The 24,777-nt window shown below is 31.3% G+C and overlaps 4 protein-coding genes and 1 pseudogene across 4 annotated transcripts; all 5 read left to right on the forward strand.

Annotated features, from left to right (window-relative positions):
- The first annotated feature begins 8 nt into the window (after positions 1 to 8).
- Positions 9 to 6,712, forward strand: LOC111042047. Its single transcript, XM_022326536.1, has 7 exons — positions 9 to 245; positions 693 to 913; positions 1,000 to 1,093; positions 2,475 to 2,642; positions 5,223 to 5,288; positions 5,380 to 5,582; positions 6,431 to 6,712. Exons 1-7 carry the CDS (start codon positions 9 to 11, stop codon positions 6,480 to 6,482), a joined length of 1,041 nt encoding a protein of 346 aa, XP_022182228.1. The 3' UTR covers positions 6,483 to 6,712.
- Positions 6,713 to 13,536: 6,824 nt separating this feature from the next.
- LOC111042048 lies at positions 13,537 to 14,394 on the forward strand (annotated as a pseudogene).
- A 334-nt stretch (positions 14,395 to 14,728) lies between these two features.
- Positions 14,729 to 15,940, forward strand: LOC111042052 (small ubiquitin-related modifier-like). The gene has a single exon (XM_022326539.1). The coding sequence runs from the start codon at positions 14,823 to 14,825 to the stop codon at positions 15,177 to 15,179; it is 357 nt and encodes a 118-aa protein (XP_022182231.1). The 5' UTR covers positions 14,729 to 14,822; the 3' UTR covers positions 15,180 to 15,940.
- A 172-nt stretch (positions 15,941 to 16,112) lies between these two features.
- Positions 16,113 to 16,478, forward strand: LOC111042045 (small ubiquitin-related modifier-like). Its single transcript, XM_022326534.1, has one exon. It carries the CDS (start codon positions 16,113 to 16,115, stop codon positions 16,467 to 16,469), a length of 357 nt encoding a protein of 118 aa, XP_022182226.1. The 3' UTR covers positions 16,470 to 16,478.
- A 3,362-nt stretch (positions 16,479 to 19,840) lies between these two features.
- LOC111042051 (ATP-dependent RNA helicase DDX25-like) lies at positions 19,841 to 23,777 on the forward strand. Its single transcript, XM_022326538.1, has 3 exons — positions 19,841 to 21,942; positions 22,011 to 22,339; positions 23,371 to 23,777. Exons 2-3 carry the CDS (start codon positions 22,123 to 22,125, stop codon positions 23,400 to 23,402), a joined length of 249 nt encoding a protein of 82 aa, XP_022182230.1. The 5' UTR covers positions 19,841 to 21,942; positions 22,011 to 22,122; the 3' UTR covers positions 23,403 to 23,777.
- The last annotated feature ends 1,000 nt before the right edge of the window (positions 23,778 to 24,777 follow it).

Here is a 24,777-nt window from a genome sequence, read left to right on the forward strand (position 1 = left end):
AAAAAGAGATGGATTCTGATGCAGTAGACGATAATCAAATCATTGGAGATAAAAAAGTAGAAAATAAAATGTATAAAATAAATGTACATGGAAAATCAATACTAAAAACTAATATGAAAAAAAGAAGATTAATCAAAGAACAAGTTAAAACTTATTTTGAAGATATGTCATTCAAAAAATTGAATAGAGGAATTTCTTATACCCATGTTTCAAATAAAGAAAAACTATACGAAGAAGTACCAAAAGTAAAATATAACATTGTTATATATTATGCTTTTTATTAATTAATTTAGTTAAGAATTTAAATTTGTACTGGGTAATACAGTAAAAATAATAAGTGATATTCTTTAATTTTTTAATTTGGATTTTAACAATGATGACTTATTGATTGACTTACTTTAAATTCAATGTACGCATTTTCTGTATTTATTTAATCATACAAAACAAAAACTATACCAAATTTGTTATTTTTCTGAAATCGCGATTATATTTAACTTAAATTTATGAAAGAAGATTAATGATAATGTACTTCATTTTATAACTATTATATTCCATTTCATTTTAATAGGCGCTAGATATTTTTGGTATAGTTCCTAAATGTAGTTTGGTTTTGAAAATAAAATCTTAACTTATGATTTTTAATATTGATTAAGATAAGTTTTTAAAAACTATTTTTTGTTTTATTATTTTAGCTGACTAATATACATTTACGCTCTGAATCAAGGAGAGCATCGATATTAAGTGATCTTGCTGACAGTGCTTCTGTTCTACAGCCGACACTGCCTGGACTCCTTATAGAAAATCTAGGTAAAATTAAAAAGAAAGACGTAACTGAAAAGAAGAAAACCCTGAGAAAGAAAAAGGACGATAAAGAGGAGAAAGTGTCTTCAAATGGTACAATTTCTACATCTATGTATGTTTATAAACTATAATATAATATAAATCAGTTCTACATATTTTATATTATTTAATATTGGTATAATGTTTTTGTTAATTTAGTAACATAGAAAATGTACCATTTGATAAAGATTCATCCGTGGTCGTTGGAGATAATTTAGTTGTTTACTATGGTGACATAACTTATGATGCAAAAGTAAGTTATTTAAATACTTAAAAAAATGTATTTATTGTTTTACAAAAATATTATGAATTTATTCAACTTAAGCAAAATAAAAAAATTTTATTTTTAATCATTTTAAACAAACTATATGCGTAAAAAAAATTAATTATTTATTGATCATTTGTTACTATTTATTAGGTTAACCTATAACTTATAAATATTATGAATAAATAAATCAGTGTTTCTTTTACAATGTTAGAGTTTGATGTAACTTTTACTTAATAGTGATAGTATATTTTAGATTCTGAGTGGAGCGATGAATGTTTTGTTTTAACCATGATGTGTTGGTTTTTATTTATGTCCGTCATCACCTTTTGGGATAATAAAAAAAGATAAACAAATCAACAATTAATGAAAAATCTAGATTTTTTCGCAAACAGTTTTCAAAAAAATCAATTTTTTTTAGCTTAACCTTAAAGAAAATGACTAGACACATGCAATTTTTAGAAAATCTTAATGTGAGCAATTTATTGTGTTTCCTTTTTGAGCTTTTTATAGGCATAACTGCATAAGAACACTCAGAGTCTTATTAGTTTTTTTCAAATTATTGCCAGTAAAAAAATTTTTGTCCTGTAAAAAATCAAAAATGTAATACAACATTCCTTTATAAGTTGTTAGTGGAAATCAAAAAAAAAAAAATTTTTAATGAGGTTCTAAAGTTTTAACTTTGACAAAACTCATCAAAATCATGAAAATTGGTGAATTGTCTGTGAAGATATTATTTATTTATTTTAAACTTTGAACATTTAATGCAAGACTTCCCTCAGGGTTCTTTGTACAGCTAACAAAAAAATTTACCGGAAAGACAGATACATTTTTCCGATTGTTTGAAGTTACAATATATTGAATATTCACACGTAAATTAACAAATTGTGTGCAAGGTTTTATTAATTTATGACATACCTAGTTTTTTTAATAGTTATTTTAAGCTTGAAATCATTTATTGTATACAATGATTTTATAACATTGAATCAAATTTACATATCCATTGCAGTGACTCTCTAGACACCTAATGTACAGCAGAGCAATACCCACTAACCCGCTTATTTTTTGGGATTTACTTTGTTTTTATTGTTTACAATTCTTATTCAAAAGTTAATTTCTTTATTTTAGTCATCTCTAAAACTATCTAAAACTATATTTGTATCAAATTCATCATGTTTCTCTCACTTTCGCTTTGCCAGCTTTAATCTTGAATGATTTTTTATTAGATCTTTTTATTAGATTTTATTGATCTTAGGTTAAATTTGAGTTTAATCATCATCCCATATCCAAAATACTTTGATATTATGAAATATGTTGAAATTAGTATTGTTCAAAATAATCAAAAGACTTAAATATTATACATTTTTAGGTCATTTATGTGTGTGATATTGAAGGAGTAATGAAATATTACGTGCATTATGAAGGATGGAATGTACGTTATGATGAATGGATAGATGATATGCATATTGCTTATAAAAAAAAGGAACAAGAACCTGAAGAAGATATTGATGCAGATTCTTCAAAAAGTAGTATTGAAGTATGTAATAGTTCTTAATTTATTTATCGAATGATTTAATTCAACACTAAACAGCATAAGATAACAATAAATTATTGAACAACAATAAAATACTTCAATAAAAGATGTAAGTTGATAAAATATAGAAACCTAAATAGTTAGAATTAGTTAAGTATATTTAATGATTAGGTGTTGAAGTCTGGGTTGTATTTACATTGCTTTAAATTCTAATGTCCTTGTTGGTTAATCAGTTTTTTGCCACTGTTGTAGTCTTATGGAGGTGTTTCACTCCGCATTGTATATTGCATACTGGACATTCTTCCACGATGTGGTTGGCTGTCTGAGTATCATGTCCGCAAACAAATTGTGGTGATCTCCAAGTCTCCATTTACACAGCATTTTTCCTGTTTTTCTGTAACCGTTCTTAAGTCTGTTAAAAGTCACCCTTTTCTTCTGAGGTGGTTGAAACTCTAAAACTTTTTTTTTGTCAGTTTTCTAGATTCCATTCATCAATACCTTTAAAAGTTAAGGTTATGGTTTTTGTTATTTAATTTTTGTGCCAGCTTCCAGGGAGGCTTTCGAGATATTAATCTTTAGCTAAGCTTGTTATTCGTGTACTTGTGTTTGGGTAAGCTTCTGTTTAAGCCATGAGGTAGCCAAGAGGCTGGTGTTGACTTGATTATTACAGAGATTGGTCTCATTGTTGCGTTTAGTTGGGTATCTATTTTACTTGTGTGTGTGAGCTCTCAATTCACACTGGTGCACAGTACTCGGTTTCTGAGTAGGTGAGGACTAGTGCAGATATTCTAACAAAGTTAGATCTGACCTCAGGTTATTTGAGCTAATTTATGTACTATATTGTTTCGAGTCTTATGCTTTGCTTCCACCTTGGTTAAGTTCTCTGTATGAAAACGTTCGGTTCAATTGTATTCCTAGATATGTTTAGTACTTAACCCTATTCGTTGCTCGTTAAAGACCACCTTTATTTCCTGTCTTGGCATTTTGTTGTTGAGATGGAATAGTGTACCTCAGTTTAGTTGAATTTGACGAGAGCCTCCATTTGTTACAGTAACTATTTAATTCATTCAGGTCTTCCGTTAGGTATTTTTCACAAGTTTGTATGTTTTTTCCTAACATAGAAGAGCTATATAGGCTGTGTAAATAATTTATTTGACTTTGTTTTGGGTAGGTCACTGATATATAAATTAAAAAGTATGAGGGCTTATACAAAGCCTTGTGGCTAGACATTATTTAGCTTTCTTTGCATAATCCTTTTATTACCTTTAACTACATTGAAAAATCTGTTACTCGGCATACTGTTTATGATTCCACTTATTATTTTGCATGGTCACCCATAGGCGATTAGTGATTAGCCAATTGAGCCATACACTGTATCATATGCTGCCGTAAGATCTATAAGGACTGCAGCGGAGTACAACCCTTTTTTATAACTATCTTCGATGTTTGTGGTTAACGATAATAACCTTTTCTACTAGGATCGATTTATTCACAGTTTCTGCAATTTGGTTATATTCTTTCAGAGATCTTGTAGTCAAAATTTAATAGGAATATTGGCCAATAGCTTTTGATATCATTATAAGATATAATAGTTGTAAAAAATGTTGTGTACATTCACCCTATTAAATAATCTACATAAATAAAATTCAAAACGGTTCTAGAATCCAAAAACTTAAAATTAGGAACCAGAACCTAACCTAATATAAGTTATATGTGTTTTCTATTTATTTATTTATTTATTTTTGACAGAAAGTTATGATTGCATATCTCAGTGCTATAAAATATGTGTATAGATTATAGATATACAATTTGTTCGTAAACAATTTATTTTTGCCGATTTCAACCCTTTAAAATCAAAATTTTAAAAATCCTTTCTTGATGGAACTTGACATTATAATATTAATCTAGCCTCAAAATTTCAATTCGATAACTCAAGTCTCAAATAAGTTCGGCTGTGCGTTTATTATTGCTGAAGTAACTTTCCTTTATCCATAAAGATGTAAACCTGAATGATGATAAGTTTCAATAAAAAAAAAAACGTATACACATATATTGTAATAAAATAAATCATAGGTACACATATCTAATATATAATTACAAAAGTATAATATTATAACAAGTATTTGAATCACAACCTTACAAATGTTCTTAAAATTAAAATAGTATTTATTATAAGCCATTAGTGGTATATGTATGAATAAGAGCAAAAGAAACCGCATTATTTTCATTATATTTTAAAACCATACATTTACATTTCATACAGTCCACTGAACAATATTCTAAACTTTCACTTCAATCCCTAACTGAAAAAATATTTGATTTTGAGCTTCTATTATTAGCCTATATTAGTCATTCAATATTTAATAAATCACACAAATGTGTAACCAATGTATAACCATTACAAGAATTAAATTAACATGATAAACAATGATAACGCACAGCTATTTTTTTGTACTTAAATTGCATATTATTAAAATTAACATTTAAAAATACATAATATTATCGAAATCATTAAAATGCTTAATTCTAATATTTAAAAAAAAAGTAATATACATGTCTATAGAAAAAAAAATATGTTTACAGATTGCAATTTTTCTTCATGTTATCGACATTTTTAGAAATGGACTGAAAAAAAAACAAATCATAAATGTTAGTAATTGAATGAAACTAGTTGACACAGATCTATGTGGATCCAAACAATTTGATAATTTATTATTTGTATTGGTTGTGTACCTATTAGGGAACTGATGCACTATACATATTCAACGTTCTTCTATTGCATGGCAGTGTACAGCATTCATCGATGACCATCGACAATCCCAAACGTCTCTGGTCGCTGATAGAGAGCTTGTCCTCGCCAGCTGTAAAAAGTTATTGGGCATATCAGTGTTGGAGATGTCAAAGGTTAAAACAGATGTATGCTGTACTAAGGTATAAGGGCAGGTAATAATGATGCTAGAAAATAGTGCCCAGAGTGCACTCATTTTAATATGATATCATATAACATACGAGTCACCTGTTCACACTTCGCGTCCTCGTTACAAGGGTAAAAGATTTCACCATGGTTTTAGAATTGTAAGAACTGTATGTATTAAAAACTGGAAAGCTAAAAACTCACCTGGTACTTCATTATATTTCCCTCTGCAAATTACTTGCAGTTCGTTTGCCAGCCTTGACCCACAATACTTGTCAATGTTGTCGCAGTGTAGGTCGGGTTGACGCATAATCATGGCGCGTGATAACCCGACCAGGCAGAATACCAGCAAGACCATACGTTTAGCCATGTACAGATAAACTGAAACTATAAGTTTAAACATAAGTAGGTAGCATTCATTTTTATGCTAAAAAATAATTGCATTAAAAATTATTTTTTCCTTCACTATACAGTGATTGAAAAAATATAACATTTTTAACTTGAAACAATTCACGGCAAAAAAATTTAAAAAAAATTAACTAAACTCATATTTTAAAAATATAAATTAATTAAAAAAGTTAATTAAAAAATAAATTTAATAATATTCTAACAGTTAAGTTAATGAAAATCCAAAAATTAACTAGATAAGTTAAAAAGTTAAAAGTAAAATTAACTTTTTGGCTTAACTTTAACTTTTAATTTGGTAATGCCCAGCTTTGCAAGTGACCATTAGCCAGGGTTGGCATAGACTGTAATATCTCTTTACATTATTCTGAAATATCAATAATTTTAAAACCACAATGTAATATTTCTATATCAATAACAAGTAAAAACAAATCCACAGTTTCTATCGCGTGTAATATTTACATTATTTTAGGTCGGTTGATATTGAGACACGTCTAGCCTGGAGGTGTTCGCAGTTCACATGACAAATAAAAGGTAGGCCTAGTGCGGAGAAATCGAGTTGTCCACACTACACATCGCAGGACGAGCGAAATAGCAGAGTGGCCGTCGGCGTCATTAGGAGCTGATGCAATGGAGATCGTTGTTGTATTTGTATGTCAAGGATCATGAAATTCAGTGTTTCATCCCCGTCAATAAGATACGACGTTTGGTCAAAAAGAATTTTAAAAAATATTTATTTAAAAATTGAATTATCTTAATAAAACTTAAAATGTTGTTATAATTTATACTAAATAACTACAAAAATTCTAAAATATAAAATATATTACCTACGTACCCATATTGTCATCATTCAAATTGTTTTTTTAAAAAATACAATTTAAATTAGTTATAAACTATATGAAAATAGAATTCAAATGCATTTGCATAATTATTTTTCGATATTTCAATCGCTTTTTATTTTAAATTTAAAATGTCAATACCATATTAAAATTATGTAGGTACGTCTATAACTCCCTGGGGCAAAATGTCCCACCTTATCAAATGACGGGGACAAAACGACTGTTTACACAGTTATCACACCTGTCATATGCCCGGTTTACAATATAAATTAATATTCTTAATATTTTTAATTTAGATTTTATAGTGCAATAAATTAGTTGAAACAATTAAGCGATACTTGAAAACATTGATAAGTATTCATTTTAGTACTGATTTTCAATGTTAAAACTTACTAATCCACCATGTTGTAAATAATAACTAATGATAACTTATAAAAAATTGTACAAATTAACTCACTTAAACAGAGTTTTAATTATGTAAATTACCAAAAAGAGCTTATTATTATTTATTATAGGCTTGACTTTAATCTTTAGGTTTTATGTTGTTCATTTGTTTAAATTATACATTGCCATCGTGTCATTGTAATTTTGTCCACAGAAATGAGCTTTATGAGAATAATGATAAAATTATGTAGAAGCAACTAAATTTGATAATTTTTCATAAATAATCGATTGTAGTTTTCAACTAGCCATATTCAACTCTGTTATGCAGTATTTTAATCTCAAACTTTATCATATGATTACAAAAATAATACAATTTAATTATACCACTATATCAAAAAAAATAGTGCTGACATTTTCTTAACTATATTAATAATATTTATTGTTACTTGCATATTGGTGGCTGATAATTATTTTAATTTGGGATGTAATAATGATGTTGACGATATTCTGAGATTGAATTGTTCAATAATGGTTCCTTCCGTGAAGAAGTATATATTATGCATTTATTTAATATTGCATATGATTTATGTTTATAACTTTTTGCATTCAAACAAATATATTACATAATTAAAACACAATAAGGTACATTTTCTATGTAACAACCACGGCTAATGCCAAATATTAATTTCATTATAAGATTAAATACTAAACAATAAATGTCAAATTGGTTTTTATGAGTAACAAATTCAAAAACATAATGAGAGCGTCTGAGTCAAATTCAACACAATTTCTACATAATCTAAACCATTTAGTAAAAATCAAAACAGATTTAATTAAATTTAATAAACCATAGACTAAAATTACACTTTGATTGTGAAATAAATAATACACTACACTCTATTCATGTTGAGATCTAAACAAGTTTCGAGTATATAACTTGCATTGGTTTATCAATTGAATTATACTTTGTCAATTAGATTGATTAATTTTAAAAATTTTAGGAGTTTCTTGTTTTATTCCCGTTGTAGTCCGAGGGTTGCATAGAAAGTTTCAGTCAAATTCAAATTTATTCACTCTTGTTTGTACAGATGATACTACTTTAAAGTTTAAAATATGTTTCTCAGTGAGTTGTGAGCTACAGGTGGTGGGTTTTACTTTGGATGTGAGAAATAAATGATTTAGTTTAGTGTGTCCAATTCTATGTATGTCTATTATGTATATAATTGTACTAATTATATTTTTTAAATATAAAACAATAATTATCTGAAAATTTATGAATAGTAAAAAAAGCTGTCACTGTTGAGGTACATTTATGAGTAATATATATAAAACTCCATTTGGAAGTTTGATTTACGATTGGTATTTAATTTTGACACTTGACAATAAAATTAATTGACTCATAAGTTACTGCATAACATGAAAATAAAATCACTAACATAAGAAAAAAATGTAATTATTTTTTATTTTAAGATGGGTTTCATTCTATTCTTTTTGATTTTGATTGTATAGTAATTTAAATAGAAGGCTGATAAATACAAAAATGTAGAACTTATCAAAAATAGATGTTGTTATTTTAAATGTTACCATAAATGTGAAGTCGATACCTCCACTTTTAGCCTGCCAAAAAGTCAAAATTAAATCCTATGTTAATCTGACAGAGAAGTTTAATGTTCCATAAATCTGTGGACATACTGTTTATAAATTTAAATGAAGACTACAATTTATATGCATTAAAAATATATTAAAATGAACAATGAATTTCCAAGAATTTCCAAATTATCATTATACGAAAAAAAAAGACATTTTCTAATTTTAAAGATTTTAAATTTTGAATATTACACAAAAAAATATATAGTAAATACATTTAAATTTAAATTTACATCTCTTAGATATAATAATTTTACAATGATGTATTTTATTTTATTTTTTGTGTGTACATGACAAGTAGTTGTAATAATGATCTGAATTTTAATTTAAAAATCTTTTCTGTTTTTAAAGTGAATTTTGTTAGGTACTTTTTGAGTTATGCGCCTACATACAAAAATGGGGTTTCTATTGTATATAGTAGTACGATACTATATGCACAAATAATTACGTATTTAAGTACTTATATGTACAAAAAAGTTTAACAAGTAATAGTTTTACTTTAAAATAAAATCCTACACGGAATTTTAATATAATTGGAACTTCAATACTTAAAATAATTTATACCTAGTTGATACAAAATTGAAATATTATTTTTTTATGTTATAACCAAAATATTCGCCAATGGTTACTGAATATTTGAATAAATACATTTAATTGTACATCTACTTATTTTGCTTATTGTTATAAAAAATACAATGTAGAAAGGGTATTTCAGTATTTTTGGCCTATGATTGGGCGTAATTTTAGCATTTCCCCAGGCGTAAATAATCCTAGTTGCTTCTCTGCTTATAATACTAGTACATAGTGCTTATGCCTTGAGTCTATATAAGTAAGAGTTTATAATAATTACGAGACCGTGTTTATGAGCAAAGTGAAGTTGGCATGTATACAACGTTCGGTACGCATAAACATACACACTGTTCGTACGTGGGCGCTTATAAATTGAGCTCACATTGAGCAGGTAATTAAAATACTATGATAAATTGAACCCAGGATTTTGTGGTTTCTAAAATAGGTATAGTAAATTGCAGTTAGTATCTAAATGACCTTGAATTCATCGATATCTATTATCTATATTAATACTGTTGTACATTTATTGTCGGATAAGCCTAACTTATAATCGTATTAACTCTATATTGTACAAATTACCAGATTTTTTAATTATTTGGATTAAAGCTTCAACCACTAACGTCATTAGCCTGGTACTGTGTGGGGGGAGCGATTGGTTGGAATAAGTTTTGTATGTGTTTCAAGGATTTGCTGCTAAAAACGCTAGTGGTCACCCATCCGAATGCTAACGACGACGGCTCGCTCGGTATGTACGCTCAGAGCGTCGCCGCAGATTGAGCGTATGATCATGCCTCACCAAGCCACTTATTATTATTATTATTATTTACTGCATAAATTAACATAACAAAACAGATTTAAAATAACTTATTAATCCTTCATTATTTTATTTCAAAACAAAATTAATTTTCTCTATTTTTATTAACTTATATTTATTTATTTCAAGTAAACCACAAAATAATTTTTGGAGGACAGTGATTGTCGCCTCTCTTGGTGTCCTCTGCGGGCAATGCTAATTCTAAATGACCATCGTAAAAAATTGGGCTATAGAAATAATCATATTTCTATTAACTACCTGCATAGAAATTTGTACCTGGAAAATATCAGACGCGATTAACAATTTTTTCCCGTCTTTGGGCGCAATTTACGTCTGTCCGTTCGAATGTAGGTACATTTAAGTTGACAGCCGGTTGTTGACAGATATAAGACGCAATCGGCGGTCTACACCATCATAAATTCATAACCTATATAATAAATTACACCAATGTATGTGTAACGTATAGGCACTATGATGCATTTATGAAACAGTACAAAAAGCAAAATATTAAAAAAAAAATTTTAAAAAATCAAACACCGGTGTGGTACGCATTATTATTTACCATTGATACACATTGATTAGACACACAAGTGTGCCGAATAGAGGTTTTCAAAATCTTATTTGTAGTTATTTTGTATTTTATGCCTGGTTCACGGTATCGAACCCTAAACGCTTTGTTATGCGACCGGGATTATTGATTATATAGTGTTAATTAATACACTATTTCCTATTATAGGCTCGTAAATATAGAAGTGATAGTTTAACAAGTGTCTTTACTCTTTTCCTGTGTCTGTCAACACAGAGATGAGGTAAACTCATCAAGCAAAAACCACTTAGTGTTTAAATAGATCTGTGCCCAAATTATGTGTATTTAATGTATTGGGGAGTTAGCTCGTATTGATGATAACTATAACTGCCGTGTGTCATTTTAATAAAAAGTAATAATTTGTACAGGCCGAAAAGGGTCGTGTGTGTTTATTTTGTATTGGCCAATCCTCAATATCCTTATATAGTGTGTGTTTAGTGTATATTATTTTATATATAGGATGTAAAGGACGTTTCAAAATAAATATTATTATATTATGATAGATACATATTCGTCTTAGAAGATAAAATTAATTTATAGTTACAATCGTTAAAAAAAACAGTTGCCAACCCAAGCTTAAAGTCTTAAGCTTTAAAGCGGCCTGGCTCTCCGTCACTCGCCCGTCTGTTCGTTTCCAAACCATACAATATTCTAAGTTCGTGATTTTGGTATTTCGAGGTTTCAAGGGGACTTATAAATTGTATAGCAAGTAAGACTAATGACAAAACCTTGCATAAAATAAACTATATAATATATTATATGGATGGAGCCATGGTGTGAGTTTTTGTTGCCTATATTATAGCGACTAAGTCTCTGAATTATGTGCAGGATGTTACCCGTCGCATGTTTATAAGCTGGGTCATCACAAATCGGCTGTGGCCGACTCGAGACCTTAAAAGTTGGGCCTGTGATTGCTGAAAATCAAAATGAAAAATTAATAAAAGTCAATAAAATGTAGTAACGATTTCGAAAGTTCTGGATAATAAATAACCCCACAAGTATTGTCTCCGTCTTGTACAAGTGAGGCATAGAAAATTTCAAATTTACCTTCACCAGTTTCAATAGTGTGTTGTTAGTTTTGATATTGGAGTGAATCGCCCTATTATATAAGAATTAAAGGAAAGATAATTATTTAGGAGCCCGCTTAAGCTTTTGTCGATTTTATTATTTTTAAGTGAGTTAGGTACACATAATCATTTTTTTTTCCTCCCGAGCCGTTTTTCTTCGGAAACACCAAACCGATCCGAATAATTCTAGGGCACAACGCTTCGTTTCGACTCCCTTAGAGCGCCAAAATCCGTGTAGCCGTGGCTGAGAAATCGCGACTGAAGTGCGCTGAAAACCGCAGCCCGCGGCCAAAAAATTTTCGTTCGCCAAAGTCCGATTGTCGCGTTCGATGTCTTAAACTCTTCAGCAGGCCAACACCAAGAGATTAAGACCTCGCGCGGGAACGTAGGGCCAAATCCCAGCGTGCAACGACGCCCAAACGGCAGCGTCCTTCGCGCTCTCACACGGGATCCCTGATCGTGCGCGACCAGACCCGTTCTTGGCACCGTAAGATCGGCAACATCACCCCGCATCTACCAATACCATCAGCGGTGTTGTACCTCAAAAATCAAGCATATACGACAAGGGTAAGCGATTTCACATATCATACGGCCAAATAGCACGGCCGCCCGGATACCGACACCGCGCTCTCGTCGGTCGGAGAACCGCGATACCCGTGGCGACCGCCAACAGTTGCCACCACGATCGCGTCGGTCGGAGAACCGCGATACCCGTGGCGACCGCCGACAGTTGCCACCACGATCGCGTCGGTCGAATAAAATTTTAAAACGACGGTGAGCGACAACCAGCGCTCCGAGAGCGTTGCGGATAAAAGCCCACGACTCCTGAAACCCTACCACCACGTGAAAATTTCCCCTCACCCCGTTTACAAAGCTATCCATAACTCCGGCGCAAAAGGTCCGACGACCCTAGAACTCGGGCACAAGGCCCAACAGCACTACCCGGACGAGGTACCCCTGACAAAAATAACTCCCCCCCCCCAAAAAAAAAAATTGTATTTTCCCTTTCACCTCGTGACCCCACTCCTTTCTCAGGTTAGGAAGCCACGATGTCAAACCCAGACGTTCCTGATAGCTGGGACATGGAAACCGATCAGATCAACAACCCGTAGTTCAAAAGGAAGCAAGCAAACTCTCCCACCTAGGAAATCAAATCCAAAAAGAAGATCATGGAGATCCCAACCAAAGCAGACGGCTACAAGTCGCCGAAAACCCCTCCATGCTCAACCGCCACCGACTCCGACAGAGCGCTTGACGCTGCTACCAAGGCGACGGTATACGCCTGCGAACTGGATGAGGGCCTGGGCGACGGGTCGGGGGCAGTTGTCCGCAAAATGATAAAGACCCGGGTCGAAAGGTAGCAAAAAATGTGTGCAATAATTTTTTTGTTTGTGTGGTTAGTCTGTTTTACAGGTATGATAATTATAATGTTATTTGATAATAATTATATTTAACAAGCTGAAGAACCCGGCTTCGCTCGTGTGTAGTTATTGCTTTCTCTAAATGAAATTCTTAAATCAGATGTTTATTATTTACCTTCTTTCTTTTTTCCGTTCCCTAAAAACATTCCTTAAATAAACGACGTGAATTTTCAAACGAAAATAATAGCACGTAGGTTGTCCAGTTAGAGTTAGTTTTATAATAATTAATAGCCGACCCCTGTGCGCTTCAGATCCGGGGCACTCCGTTGCCCATAAAAAATGACAACTCTTGAAAATACTGTGATTGCTCAACTCCTTTTGGGTGTAACTCGCTGCTATGAGTAGAATTAAGCCACCCTGGTTGGCAATCCACCTGTGGTGGATTGCGGTCAACGACGATGATCGGCTATAAGTGCAACACAGCCATCTTAGTAGACAATATGCGACAATCAAATCTGATGCATGTTGGGGAAAATGGTTGTTCTCCCAACATTAGGTTGACACTGTCAAAGCGCCATTGTCATGGTGTCAGAGAGTCCAACCTCAATGTTACACTGCTTCGAAAGGCTGAGAGAGCTTTAGAGAAAACAATAAATTCATATAACTCCACGTGGAATTTATATGCAAGCAATTGTAAAGTTAGTACCTACCTATAAACTAGTTTTTTTTGTACAGTTTTTACAAATGATATGCAACTATGCATAGGTGATGGTTAGTTTTGATATCTATATACACTTGTTTTGGATGATTTAGTTTTCCAGAGGCTGCAAAGAACTATACATTTCTACAGAGTGTAGAGAGGGTGCGGCGTTAAAGACGTACGTTTTTCCCTCGGACACCACGAAACATGGCAAATTTCCACGATTTATTGACGCCTGCTGATAATAAATGTTTTGCAATGACACTACAAAATCCTCCTAACAGGTTAGAGTATATTAATTATTTTCATTTATTAAACACAAAACATAAGAAAAGAAATAAAACAAACCATTTTAATAGGTTTTATCAAGGTCCATTGCTGGTAGAGGGAACCGTGAGTGGAGTCATTTTTTGTAATGTAGCCAATACAAACGCAATTGAACCAGATTTGAGAAATGTTGGTCAATAATCAAATCAATAATGTATATAAATGTTATTTAATGAATTATTATTATGGATTTTTAAGTCCAAGTAACAGGATGTGATGGCACATTTAATTAAGACTGTACCAACATTTTTAGAAAATGACGCCCATCAGTTATTTTCTTTCCAAGTTATATTCAAGAATATTATAAGTTTCAATATAACTGTGAAGTGTAGTAGATAATATTAATTTATAATGACTAGCATAATAATTTAGACCAACATTAGGAACATTGAAAAGCAATTTAGATAGGACTGATAGGAGATAGGGAATCAACTTCGTAATTCAATTTTAAATCTTATAAACATCATAATCTTTTGTAGAATACTAGAACATCTTAAATATTTTAGTATATTTCTATGCTCACTTCCACATATTATTATGTCTATTGACTGTAATTCTATTATAGAAAAATGTCGACCGTTAAAGAAGAGTCCTACAATTTGCCATCCACAAGTGGCACCAGCGTTGCAGTTGCAGCCGATCAGAGAGGAGCAGCTGGCAATGAATCTGTAGTTACATATTGTGCCGAATACATTAGTATACGTGTCACAACTAGCGCCAGGACCAACGAAGTACATTTCCGTTTGAAACCTGATGTAACATTTGTTTGTATGAAAACAACATACTGCAAAAAATTGGGTTTTATTAATAAGGATGATTCGCGTTTTGTGTATGATTGTATACGAATCGCTGATGATTATACACCAAAATCGTTACATATGATGGATGGTGATGTTGTTGAGATATACCAAGTACTAAGAAATTAAGGGTTCTTATTGGCCAGTTTCATCATACGGACATCAGGACGATTTAATAAATAATTACAGTGGCTAAAAGGAATACGCAAGAGGGAAAGAGTATCTGGAACAAAAGGTAGGAATATTGGAAAAAACTTTAGATAGGAGGGTAGGGAAATCAACTTCACCATTTATAAGTTTAAAAAAAACTTTAGATTGCCTTGTTTCCTTACATCACATAGGGTAGACAAATGGAGACGTTGCAACACTGGTTCACACTCATAAGGCGCGCACCCTACACTTAATGGGATAGTGACAAATTTCAAAAATGTACACTGAACTCTTTTAAGTTTATGAGTTGATTATGAATTGATGTTTCAAGATTATGTTGAAGATGAGGTTGAAGGACATAATTGACGTTTTTGTGAATTAAAAAAAGTATGAATTTTTTGAAGAATATCAAAAGAATTTCCAATTGGAACTACTTCAGCAACTTTTGATAAAGTTAAGTTTAAACCTTGGGATTTACAATGAATTTATTTTCAATAACAGCCTGATTGCCTTTAAAATGGCTGCTCGTATAAAAAAACGCCATCATTGCCTAGTCACTCGTAAAAAGTTTAAAACAATTACAACATTAATAAATGTTTTTAAATTAATAACTGCCAAGTTTTCCGTCGTTTTCGAAACGTCTAGCAATTTTTCTGTTTCAGTCATAATATTATTGTACTGCGGAACGCCATAAAATTCGATCGAATTCGATTTCATTTGGAACTATGCAAGGTAATTGTTTTAAATTGTTCACTATAAGTATAATTATTGTATAAATAAAAAAAACCTAAATGAACGAACTTAATTCAATTTTAAATCTTATATACTAGAACATCTTAAATATTTTAGTATATTTCTATGCGCACTTCCACATATTATTATTTCTATTGGCTGTAATTCTATTATAGAAAAATGTCGACCGTTAAAGAAGAGTCCTACAATTTGCCATCCACAAGTGGCACCAGCGTTGCAGTTGCAGCCGATCAGAGAGGAGCAGCTGGCAATGAATCTGTAGTTACATATTGTGCCGAATACATTAGTATACGTGTCACAACTAGCGCCAGGACCAACGAAGTACATTTCCGTTTGAAACCTGATGTAACATTTGTTTGTATGAAAACAACATACTGCAAAAAATTGGGTTTTATTAATAAGGATGATTCGCGTTTTGTGTATGATTGTATACGAATCGCTGATGATTATACACCAAAATCGTTACATATGATGGATGGTGATGTTGTTGAGATATACCAAGTACTAAGAAATTAAGGGTTCTTATTGGCCAGTTTCATCATACGGACATCAGGGCGATTTAATAAATAATTACAGTGGCTAAAAGGAATGCGCAAGAGGGAAAGAGTATCTGGAACAAAAGGTAGGAATATTAAAAAAAACTTTAGATAGGAGGGTAGGGGAATCAACTTCACAATTTATAAGTTATTAAATTCTGTAAGAAATCAGCAATCTATTTTAAGTAATATTGTTATTACTAATGAACAAAAAACAATCGATTTAAAGTTAGCTGTTTGTATAGCTACTCACACTGCAATTAAAAGTATAAATCATGTGTGAAATACTTTAAATAATTGGAAAAGGTACAACTCTTGGTAATTTAAAACTATGTAGAACAAAATGTTCATCGTTAATCAAATATGTCATTGCTCCATCCTTAATTGAGCAACTCGTCCAAGATATCGGTACCAGTTATTTTTCTCTGATTGTTGACGAATCGACTGATGTTTCAGTTTTCAAATACCCATGCATATGTATTAAATATTTTAGTGTGAAAAGTGAATCTATAAATTTACAGTTTTTAGGTATTATTGAAGTTGTTAGTTGTACAGCTGAATCACTTTATAATTATATTTGTAAATTCATGGATGAAATACATTTAGATTTAACAAATATAATTGGTATAAGTGCTAATGGGGCAAATAATTTGAGTGGAAAATTCCATTCTCTTTTTACTCGTTCAAAACAAAAAAGCCCAAACTTACAGATTGTTAGATGTATTTGCCACTCCTTAAATAATGCCGTATCTAAAGCATCTGAAGAATTTCTATGCACAATTGACTATAAAATTATTTTCACCTGCACAATGCTTGAATCAAATAAATACACCCTTTAGTGATTTGCCGTTCATTGATATATTTCTAAATCAAACTGATTTTATTTTGGTGGGAACGCAGTGGGATAAATTGATAACTGTTACCTGGAAAATGTACCTTAATGAAAAGGAGTTACACGATAGTCACAAATATTGGCCTTAAGTGTACAATTATCAAGATGCTGGAGGTAATTATGCGTTTAGAGAATTAGCAGGATTTGTTCTTAAAATCCTTTCCTTACCATCAAGTAATGCCGTTGTAGAAAGGATCTTTTCTATTATGAATACTGTTAAAACTAAGGCTAAAAATAGGATAAATACTAAAATGTTAGATACTTTATAAGAATTAAATGTACATTCATTTCTACGAACAAATGTTGCACTACATTTTCCCCATCTAAATTGATGTATGATAAATTTAATTCTGAAATAATGTACAAATGTGTAAATAATGTAAATACTGTAAATAATGTGATAAATGAAGAATTGTTGACAGATGAACTAGTTGATATTGTAAATGAAATAAGTTTACCAGATTTTTATGACTAACAATATTACTTAATCTAAATAATTGTACTATTATACTATTGTATTTTTATATGTTTGTATTACTCGTATTTTAATTTTTAATTTTTAATAGTTACTAATAAGTAACAACTGACTACTGTTATTAATTAAAATTTAATTAATTAACTATAAATATTACACATTTTAATAATTTCATACCTTTTTTTGTCATAATGTATTAATACAAAAAATTAAATAAATACCTAGTTTGTCAATATTATGTTGTTGGTTATTACTTGGTAGGTTGTAGTGTTGTACCTTATACTACAACCGTTGTAGGTACATCGTTATTCGACATTCGTATATAGAAAATAAATTTTTGTACATATATATAATATGGAATTAAAAAAAAAACAGTTTCCATGAATATAAATAAGTAACTTATAGGTGGGTTTAACTCACGATTTAAGAGAATAAAATAAATGTAATATATTTTTTAGAAGATCATTATAGCTTAACTGACATTTACATATTCTAAATTTTGGCGATAGATGACATTAATAAACATTTTTTTTTTATGGCGATAAATGGCGTTTTTATCAGAGAAGTTTGGCGTGTGACTAGTTTATAAATCTGGCAACACTGAGTCCAGTATTGATGCAATTGCAGAAGAGTACATACGTTCGTCGTTCACAACACACAAAATGCCAGGAATATTGAAGGACGGCGACTACAGTCAAAGTCCTTTCTCTGATTCTGATAGTGAAGATGAAGTGTCCAGTTGTGTTGAACTGGATAATCATGAATCATTACAGCTGCAACCACAGCCATCATTACCGACAAGGTCGAGAAACGTGGCCCGAAGAGGCGGCGGATCGAGGTAAGTACAATGCTTGCAGCATAAAAATTAGAAAATATTGTGTCTGAACCGCAGTTCAGTCGACATTTTTTTTTCGCATTTTTCTCGTTGGCTCAGATTTTGACTGTTATAGGTTGATAGTTGTAACTTGTAGTGCGAGACTACCAAATAGTGCGTGATCAACAATTACAGGAAGAATTACGGCCCGTCATATGGTCTAGAAACGTGGCACGGAGGGGCCGCCGATTCCATGGATCGAGGTAATTACAATACTTGGTTATTGAATTCGTAAAAGATCCGAAAATATTGTGTCCAAACTGCATCTCATGACATTTTTTTCGTTTATTTTAGCAGACAGCATACTTTTCGTCTACTATACAGTTCGGATAAAATATTTGTAGGCTTAAGTAGAAGTTAGTGTTATGCAATAGAATTTAGTAAATATATTTTGTATTATTTTTGACTAAATTATTTTTTGAACAAATACTGCTGAAATATTTTCGATTTCAATACTGTCGACGTCATTATTTTCGGACTTTTTATTGTATTATTTTGATGATACCGTATCACCATGACATGTTTATTTGTTGTTGTATCTGTTTTACAACTGTATCACAATGGGAAAATGTTTGTTCTACAGAACCGACCATATATTTTAGCTTTAATATTATATAACAAAATTATTCAATAATTGGCCTATCTATATTATCACACTTAAAAGCCAGTTTCGTAAGATTTAAGGAAATCATCTGCAAATTATTTTTTTACGAAATTTAAATTATTAATTTTTGAGTTTTGAGCATTTCGTCGGATACACGGGAAAACCTGTTGAGTTACTTTTATCAAATTGTTGAGGAACAACAAACAACTACAAAGTTTTGTTATTGATACTATAAAAGTCACGAGTTTTTGTTTTTGTGTATAATCGAATTTCAAAGATAAAATAATTTTATACTTTTTCTGTATAAATCGTTTACTTTACATCTCCGATGTGATAGTTTGTTCGTACGCGGATCGGTGAACCACCGGTGCGGGTTTGCAACGCGCCCGTTGGTGGCGCAACCGGTGCACAAGTTGTCGGTAAGTCCGCCTGCCGGTTGCGGCGCACCTGTCGTTCCCGAACATGGCGCGCTCGGCGTTTGGTTCATCGGCCGTCGTCGTCGCTTTTGGCTCTGCCTCTACACGTCAGCGCGACGATTACGTACCGTATTTTGTTTCGCGTCGGCGTACTGTACTGTTTCTGCAACCGCGTGCATAATTGTATATACATGTAATTCCGCGCAACCCGTTTTTTGTACGTGCCGATGTCATTGACCATCCTTGTGGGTCTTAACGCCGGAGCGAACACCGCTTGTCGTTGGCTGCGTTGTCGTGACGGTTTGTCGCACGTCGGCCGCCGAAAACCTCGTAGTCAAGTTGTGTTGACGGTGTGTTCGTCGGCCATCAACCGTCGTTGGCGCTCGCGTCAAGCATTATAACCGCGATTCGCTGTTGTGGGGCCGCCGTAGACCGCAAGCGTCCGAGCATTGATTATTCACGCCCTGCCGTCCGCCAAGACCACTGTCGCCGTTTCAGCGCGGAATTTTGCGCCGTGTGTGGATCCAGACGACTCTGTGGAGACCGTCAGGTTACATTTTTGTATTGCCACTTTTAAAATTTGTTGTTACCTGGCTGTGCATGTTATTTTTGTTACATCTTATGAATTAATATTTAAATTGCACAATGACGACACAATGTTTCGAGTTGCCGTCTCTAGTTTAGATGGCTAGAGCCAATTTTGTTTCTTAGCTGTAAGATTTAAGGGTGCCCGATTTCATTATTATTATCCGTATTTATTATATTTATGCGCTCAGCGCTTTACACCTAATTCCAATTTGTTTGTTTGCGAGATTTGTTCACCGGGAGGGCAACCTTTTCCTAAATATACCGCTAGTCGGTATCGCCAACCGCCTATTTGTAGGAGCGATATCGGCGATTAAACATAGTTACTCAGATACCAATACATTCGTACTGCGCCATTTTTTTTCGTGACATTTTACCAATACTTTATATTATTTAATATTGTTGATTTTCATCGATGAAAGTACCCAAACCTGCCGCCCAGCGCGCCAACCTATGGCTACGTTTAATTTCGCAGCAGAGGCCATTAATTTTAAAAAAGTCTGACAGCGGTTATTCAAAAGAATTAAAGATGTTTTCCAGATAGGGATTAACTTTATGATGTTAACAATGTCGTTCGGAGATTTTGTCCCAAAAAAAAAAAAAAAATAGCCGGAGTCGTATATAGATAGGTTCTGTTGTACAGCACTCGACACAAGTAAATAAAATACTAAAAAAAAAGAATCATTCCTGCCTATTTGGCGTTCGGGTGGTCCGAGTTGTAACGCTTCGTAAAGTTCAATATTAATGTGATAGAACGTACAATATTAGGACTGTATAACAGCAAATAAAGCTATGTGACCAATATTATAGCCAATTTATAATGTACCCTTTCTAAAAATAATATGTCCGAATTTGGAATTTGTACTAAAATGATCATAACAATATTTACTTATAAGTAATTAAAATACAATGAGGCTCCTGCACATTTATTTACAGTACGGTAGTTGAAGTAGGTGGAGTGCTGTATTATGACCGTTTTCCGTCTTCATTATCGAACTAGAAACAATAATAATATATGATACGCAGGTATGACGGATAGTAATATGGCAAATATTAATCGGGTCTCAACTCCGAGGATCTGACACGAAAACAAAACTCTGGCTTTTTAATATTAAACAGAATCAATTATGAAACTTCATATTTTGTGTTACAATATAATTATGTCGTCACGATAATCATCAATGATAATATTTGTCTCTCCTATTATATTGTTTCAGACGATCAAATGACAGGTACTTGGATAGATCCTACCCCAGATCCAAGTACCTATGTAAATTCTGGTGATGATGACTGGCAGAGTTATTTGGGCCCAAATGCATCTGGTGCGATGCTGTCGACGACAGCGACAACGACGTGGGGAACGCCGCCGCCGCCATACAACGCGATCAACGACAACTCCAACGACGTCAGAGCGGTGAACAAAGAGAATTTCGGCAGGGGAACTTTAAGAGTGGTTCCATTCGAGTTCATCACTGATGGAAACCTTGTGATGAAACCCTGGTTTCGACCCTAGAGGACCCAACTTATACACCTATCGTAACAAGAAGAAAAAGCAGCAGTTGAAAATCGCTCCGTTGCACGTTGCGCCTGTGAAATATAAAAAAAAAGTAAATTCAAAATGTTTTCTATTGTTCCTATACAATTACTATTATTTACATTATTTGATACTTTTAAGAAATATCATAACATACGATAATATTGACATGGGTGGATAAAAATGAATAATAATATGGTCGCGAAAGGATGACATCATCGTCTCTGTTAATATACTACCAGAAACATGTCAAATGATTTTTTTTTCATCCACATACTCAGAAGATGCCATGATGTTTGCTAATGCTATTGCACCTATGTCTGTCATCCTAACATTAAAACATGAAGAAGAAACATTGGATAATGTGAGACAATACTACGTTAATTGCAATAACAAAGAAGATAAATACAATATTTTAATGAAAATTTATCTAGGAGTGACTATTGGACAAGCTATGATTTTTTTGTCAGGTAATTAAAGCAAAATATTAATATGAGTTAAAAACCAGTAGTGAACTCAGGAGGGAGGCTTTTGGGCTAAATTCCCAACGCCCACATGCCCGTATTATTATAACTTAAAAAAATTGTTTATATCAAGTTACAACTAGTAAGTGAAGACATAAATTCATGTACATCTTACTGAAATGTAGCCAATAACATAACCAATAACTAATAACATATACCTAGGTAGGTTGAATTTGTTTTTCCAAAAGTAGGTATATTGTATGAGCTACTTGCATGAAAGACTTAGTATTACATTTTTAAACCTTAGCTTTACAAATCTATAATAATTTAAAATAATTGTATGCAACATTTTTTATAACATTTATTTGAAATTGGACAACAAACTTCCAAGTTGAAAGTAGAAAATTGACAGTTTTAGTTTACAATTACTAATTGGGTACAAATTAAACATTTTTTTTCTTCCAATCATGCATGTTTCAAATTAAACATAGGTAAATGAATAATAATTAAAATGTATTTTGATTTTTGGATTATTGTTTATAAATTATAATAAATTGTTATGTTATACTTAAAACAAAAAATTAAAGCTAATCTCACATAATAAATCTGTTTGGGGCTATGTTTTATCATAAACTATATAGTTTAATATGATTTATATTTGGTTTTTCAAATTAAATGTGATTTATTATTAATAATGAAAACCAATAAGAACGTATTTAATCAATATTATCGCCACTTAAATTTATATTACTTCATTTGGTTTTCTTGAACAGGAAAGTTGTGTTGGTCGTAAATTGCATGATATAACTAAGTTATATTTACTAATTGTAAATAATTATCTAAATATAGGTTCATTGATATTAAATTTGTCAAAGGTTTTGAAAGTAACACTGACCATAAGAAATGTCATTATTTATATATATTATATAGGTTTACATCAATATTGTTAGTAATAAATATTACAGCCTGACGGTGAATTGTTTGTAATATTTGTTTATATTATTTAAATATTTAATAACATTTTGTTTTTATTTTAGACAAAAAAAATGGCTTCATGGTTAGTCAATAAAATGATAGAACAAGGACATGCTGTAGCTTTAAATGCCTTACTCAAGTCAATTTAGTTACGGTATATATGGTAATTCTTTATCATATATCTTTTCTATATTCTTTATAAGTTAAATTTCCTTTAAGTTACTATCAATCGTTGTTTATAGATAATGTATACGTATGTAAGTATATTTATATATTTAAAATATGTAATATTTTAAAAATGTTATCTTTTTTTATGTAATCATAAGAGCTCTCACCTCCGTCTCAAGTATGCTTAAAGAAGCAGAGCAAATTTATTGTACTAATTATGCATCTTATATTTCCAATGTTAAATTTGCAAATAAATAAATATAAATCATTATATTATTTTAAATGAATTTATAAAAAAGTTATAATTTATGCACTTTTTTTGTTTACACCTAATATAATATAATAACTAACTTTAATTTATTTTAAATTATAGTTTTATCGATACAAAAATAAAAAATATAGGTAACCGGTTTTTTTTTTTTTTTTAATTGTTGACATCAAGCAATGTATATGAGTATAATTTATTTTGTACACATGCTTTAAGACTAATCGAATATAATATACCCTAATGATGTTTTTATAGAATATTGGCCTTTAAATATAGTTTGCCTCGTTAATGCCCACCCTTGATTATATCTAACTTAGTACTTACAATGTCTGAAATTTTAAACACTTATCACAAATTACAATGCGAGTTCGGTACGATTCATTGTGTAGGGTACAATGTATAGTTGTTGACAGATTGTAAGTAGACAGATTGTATAGTTTGCATAATAAATTATATGCACCTACCAATATTTTTATATCATAAAATTACCAATTTTTTAGGGTCGTTTTATCAATTATTTTTATAAATATTATTTACTAAAATAAAATTTCACTTAATTCATCAATGCATGCAAGATACATGAAATCTCAATGAATCTGCTTTAAAAACTTCTTATCAGTCAATTGTTCGTTCTCATTTCGATTATGCACTCCTTATCTGATTTCTATACTCAAAAACTCAAATTCAACAAAAAAAAATAATCTTAAATATAGTAGTACAAGTATAGTACTCCAAGTCTCAAAATAATTACTCAATGCTTATTTTAGCATTTCCTAAACATAGTATAATTTATAAAAATGTAATATCGCCCTTTTTGAGCTATTGTAGCCATCAATATTTTTCTATAATCGATACTGCAAAGATTTTTTTATAATTATAATCAAACAATTAAGTTAAAAAAAATGAATACAAGGTTCTCATTCTGGTTATTGGAGATATTTAAAAATACCAAGATTTTTATATAAGTAATCATGATTTTTTGTTCACAAGCATTTGAAGCTAATATTTACACAAAATTTGTCGAAAACTTGAA

This window comes from Myzus persicae, unplaced genomic scaffold (assembly GCF_001856785.1).
Source record: "Myzus persicae strain clone G006 unplaced genomic scaffold, MPER_G0061.0, whole genome shotgun sequence".
NCBI lineage: Eukaryota > Metazoa > Arthropoda > Insecta > Hemiptera > Aphididae > Myzus > Myzus persicae.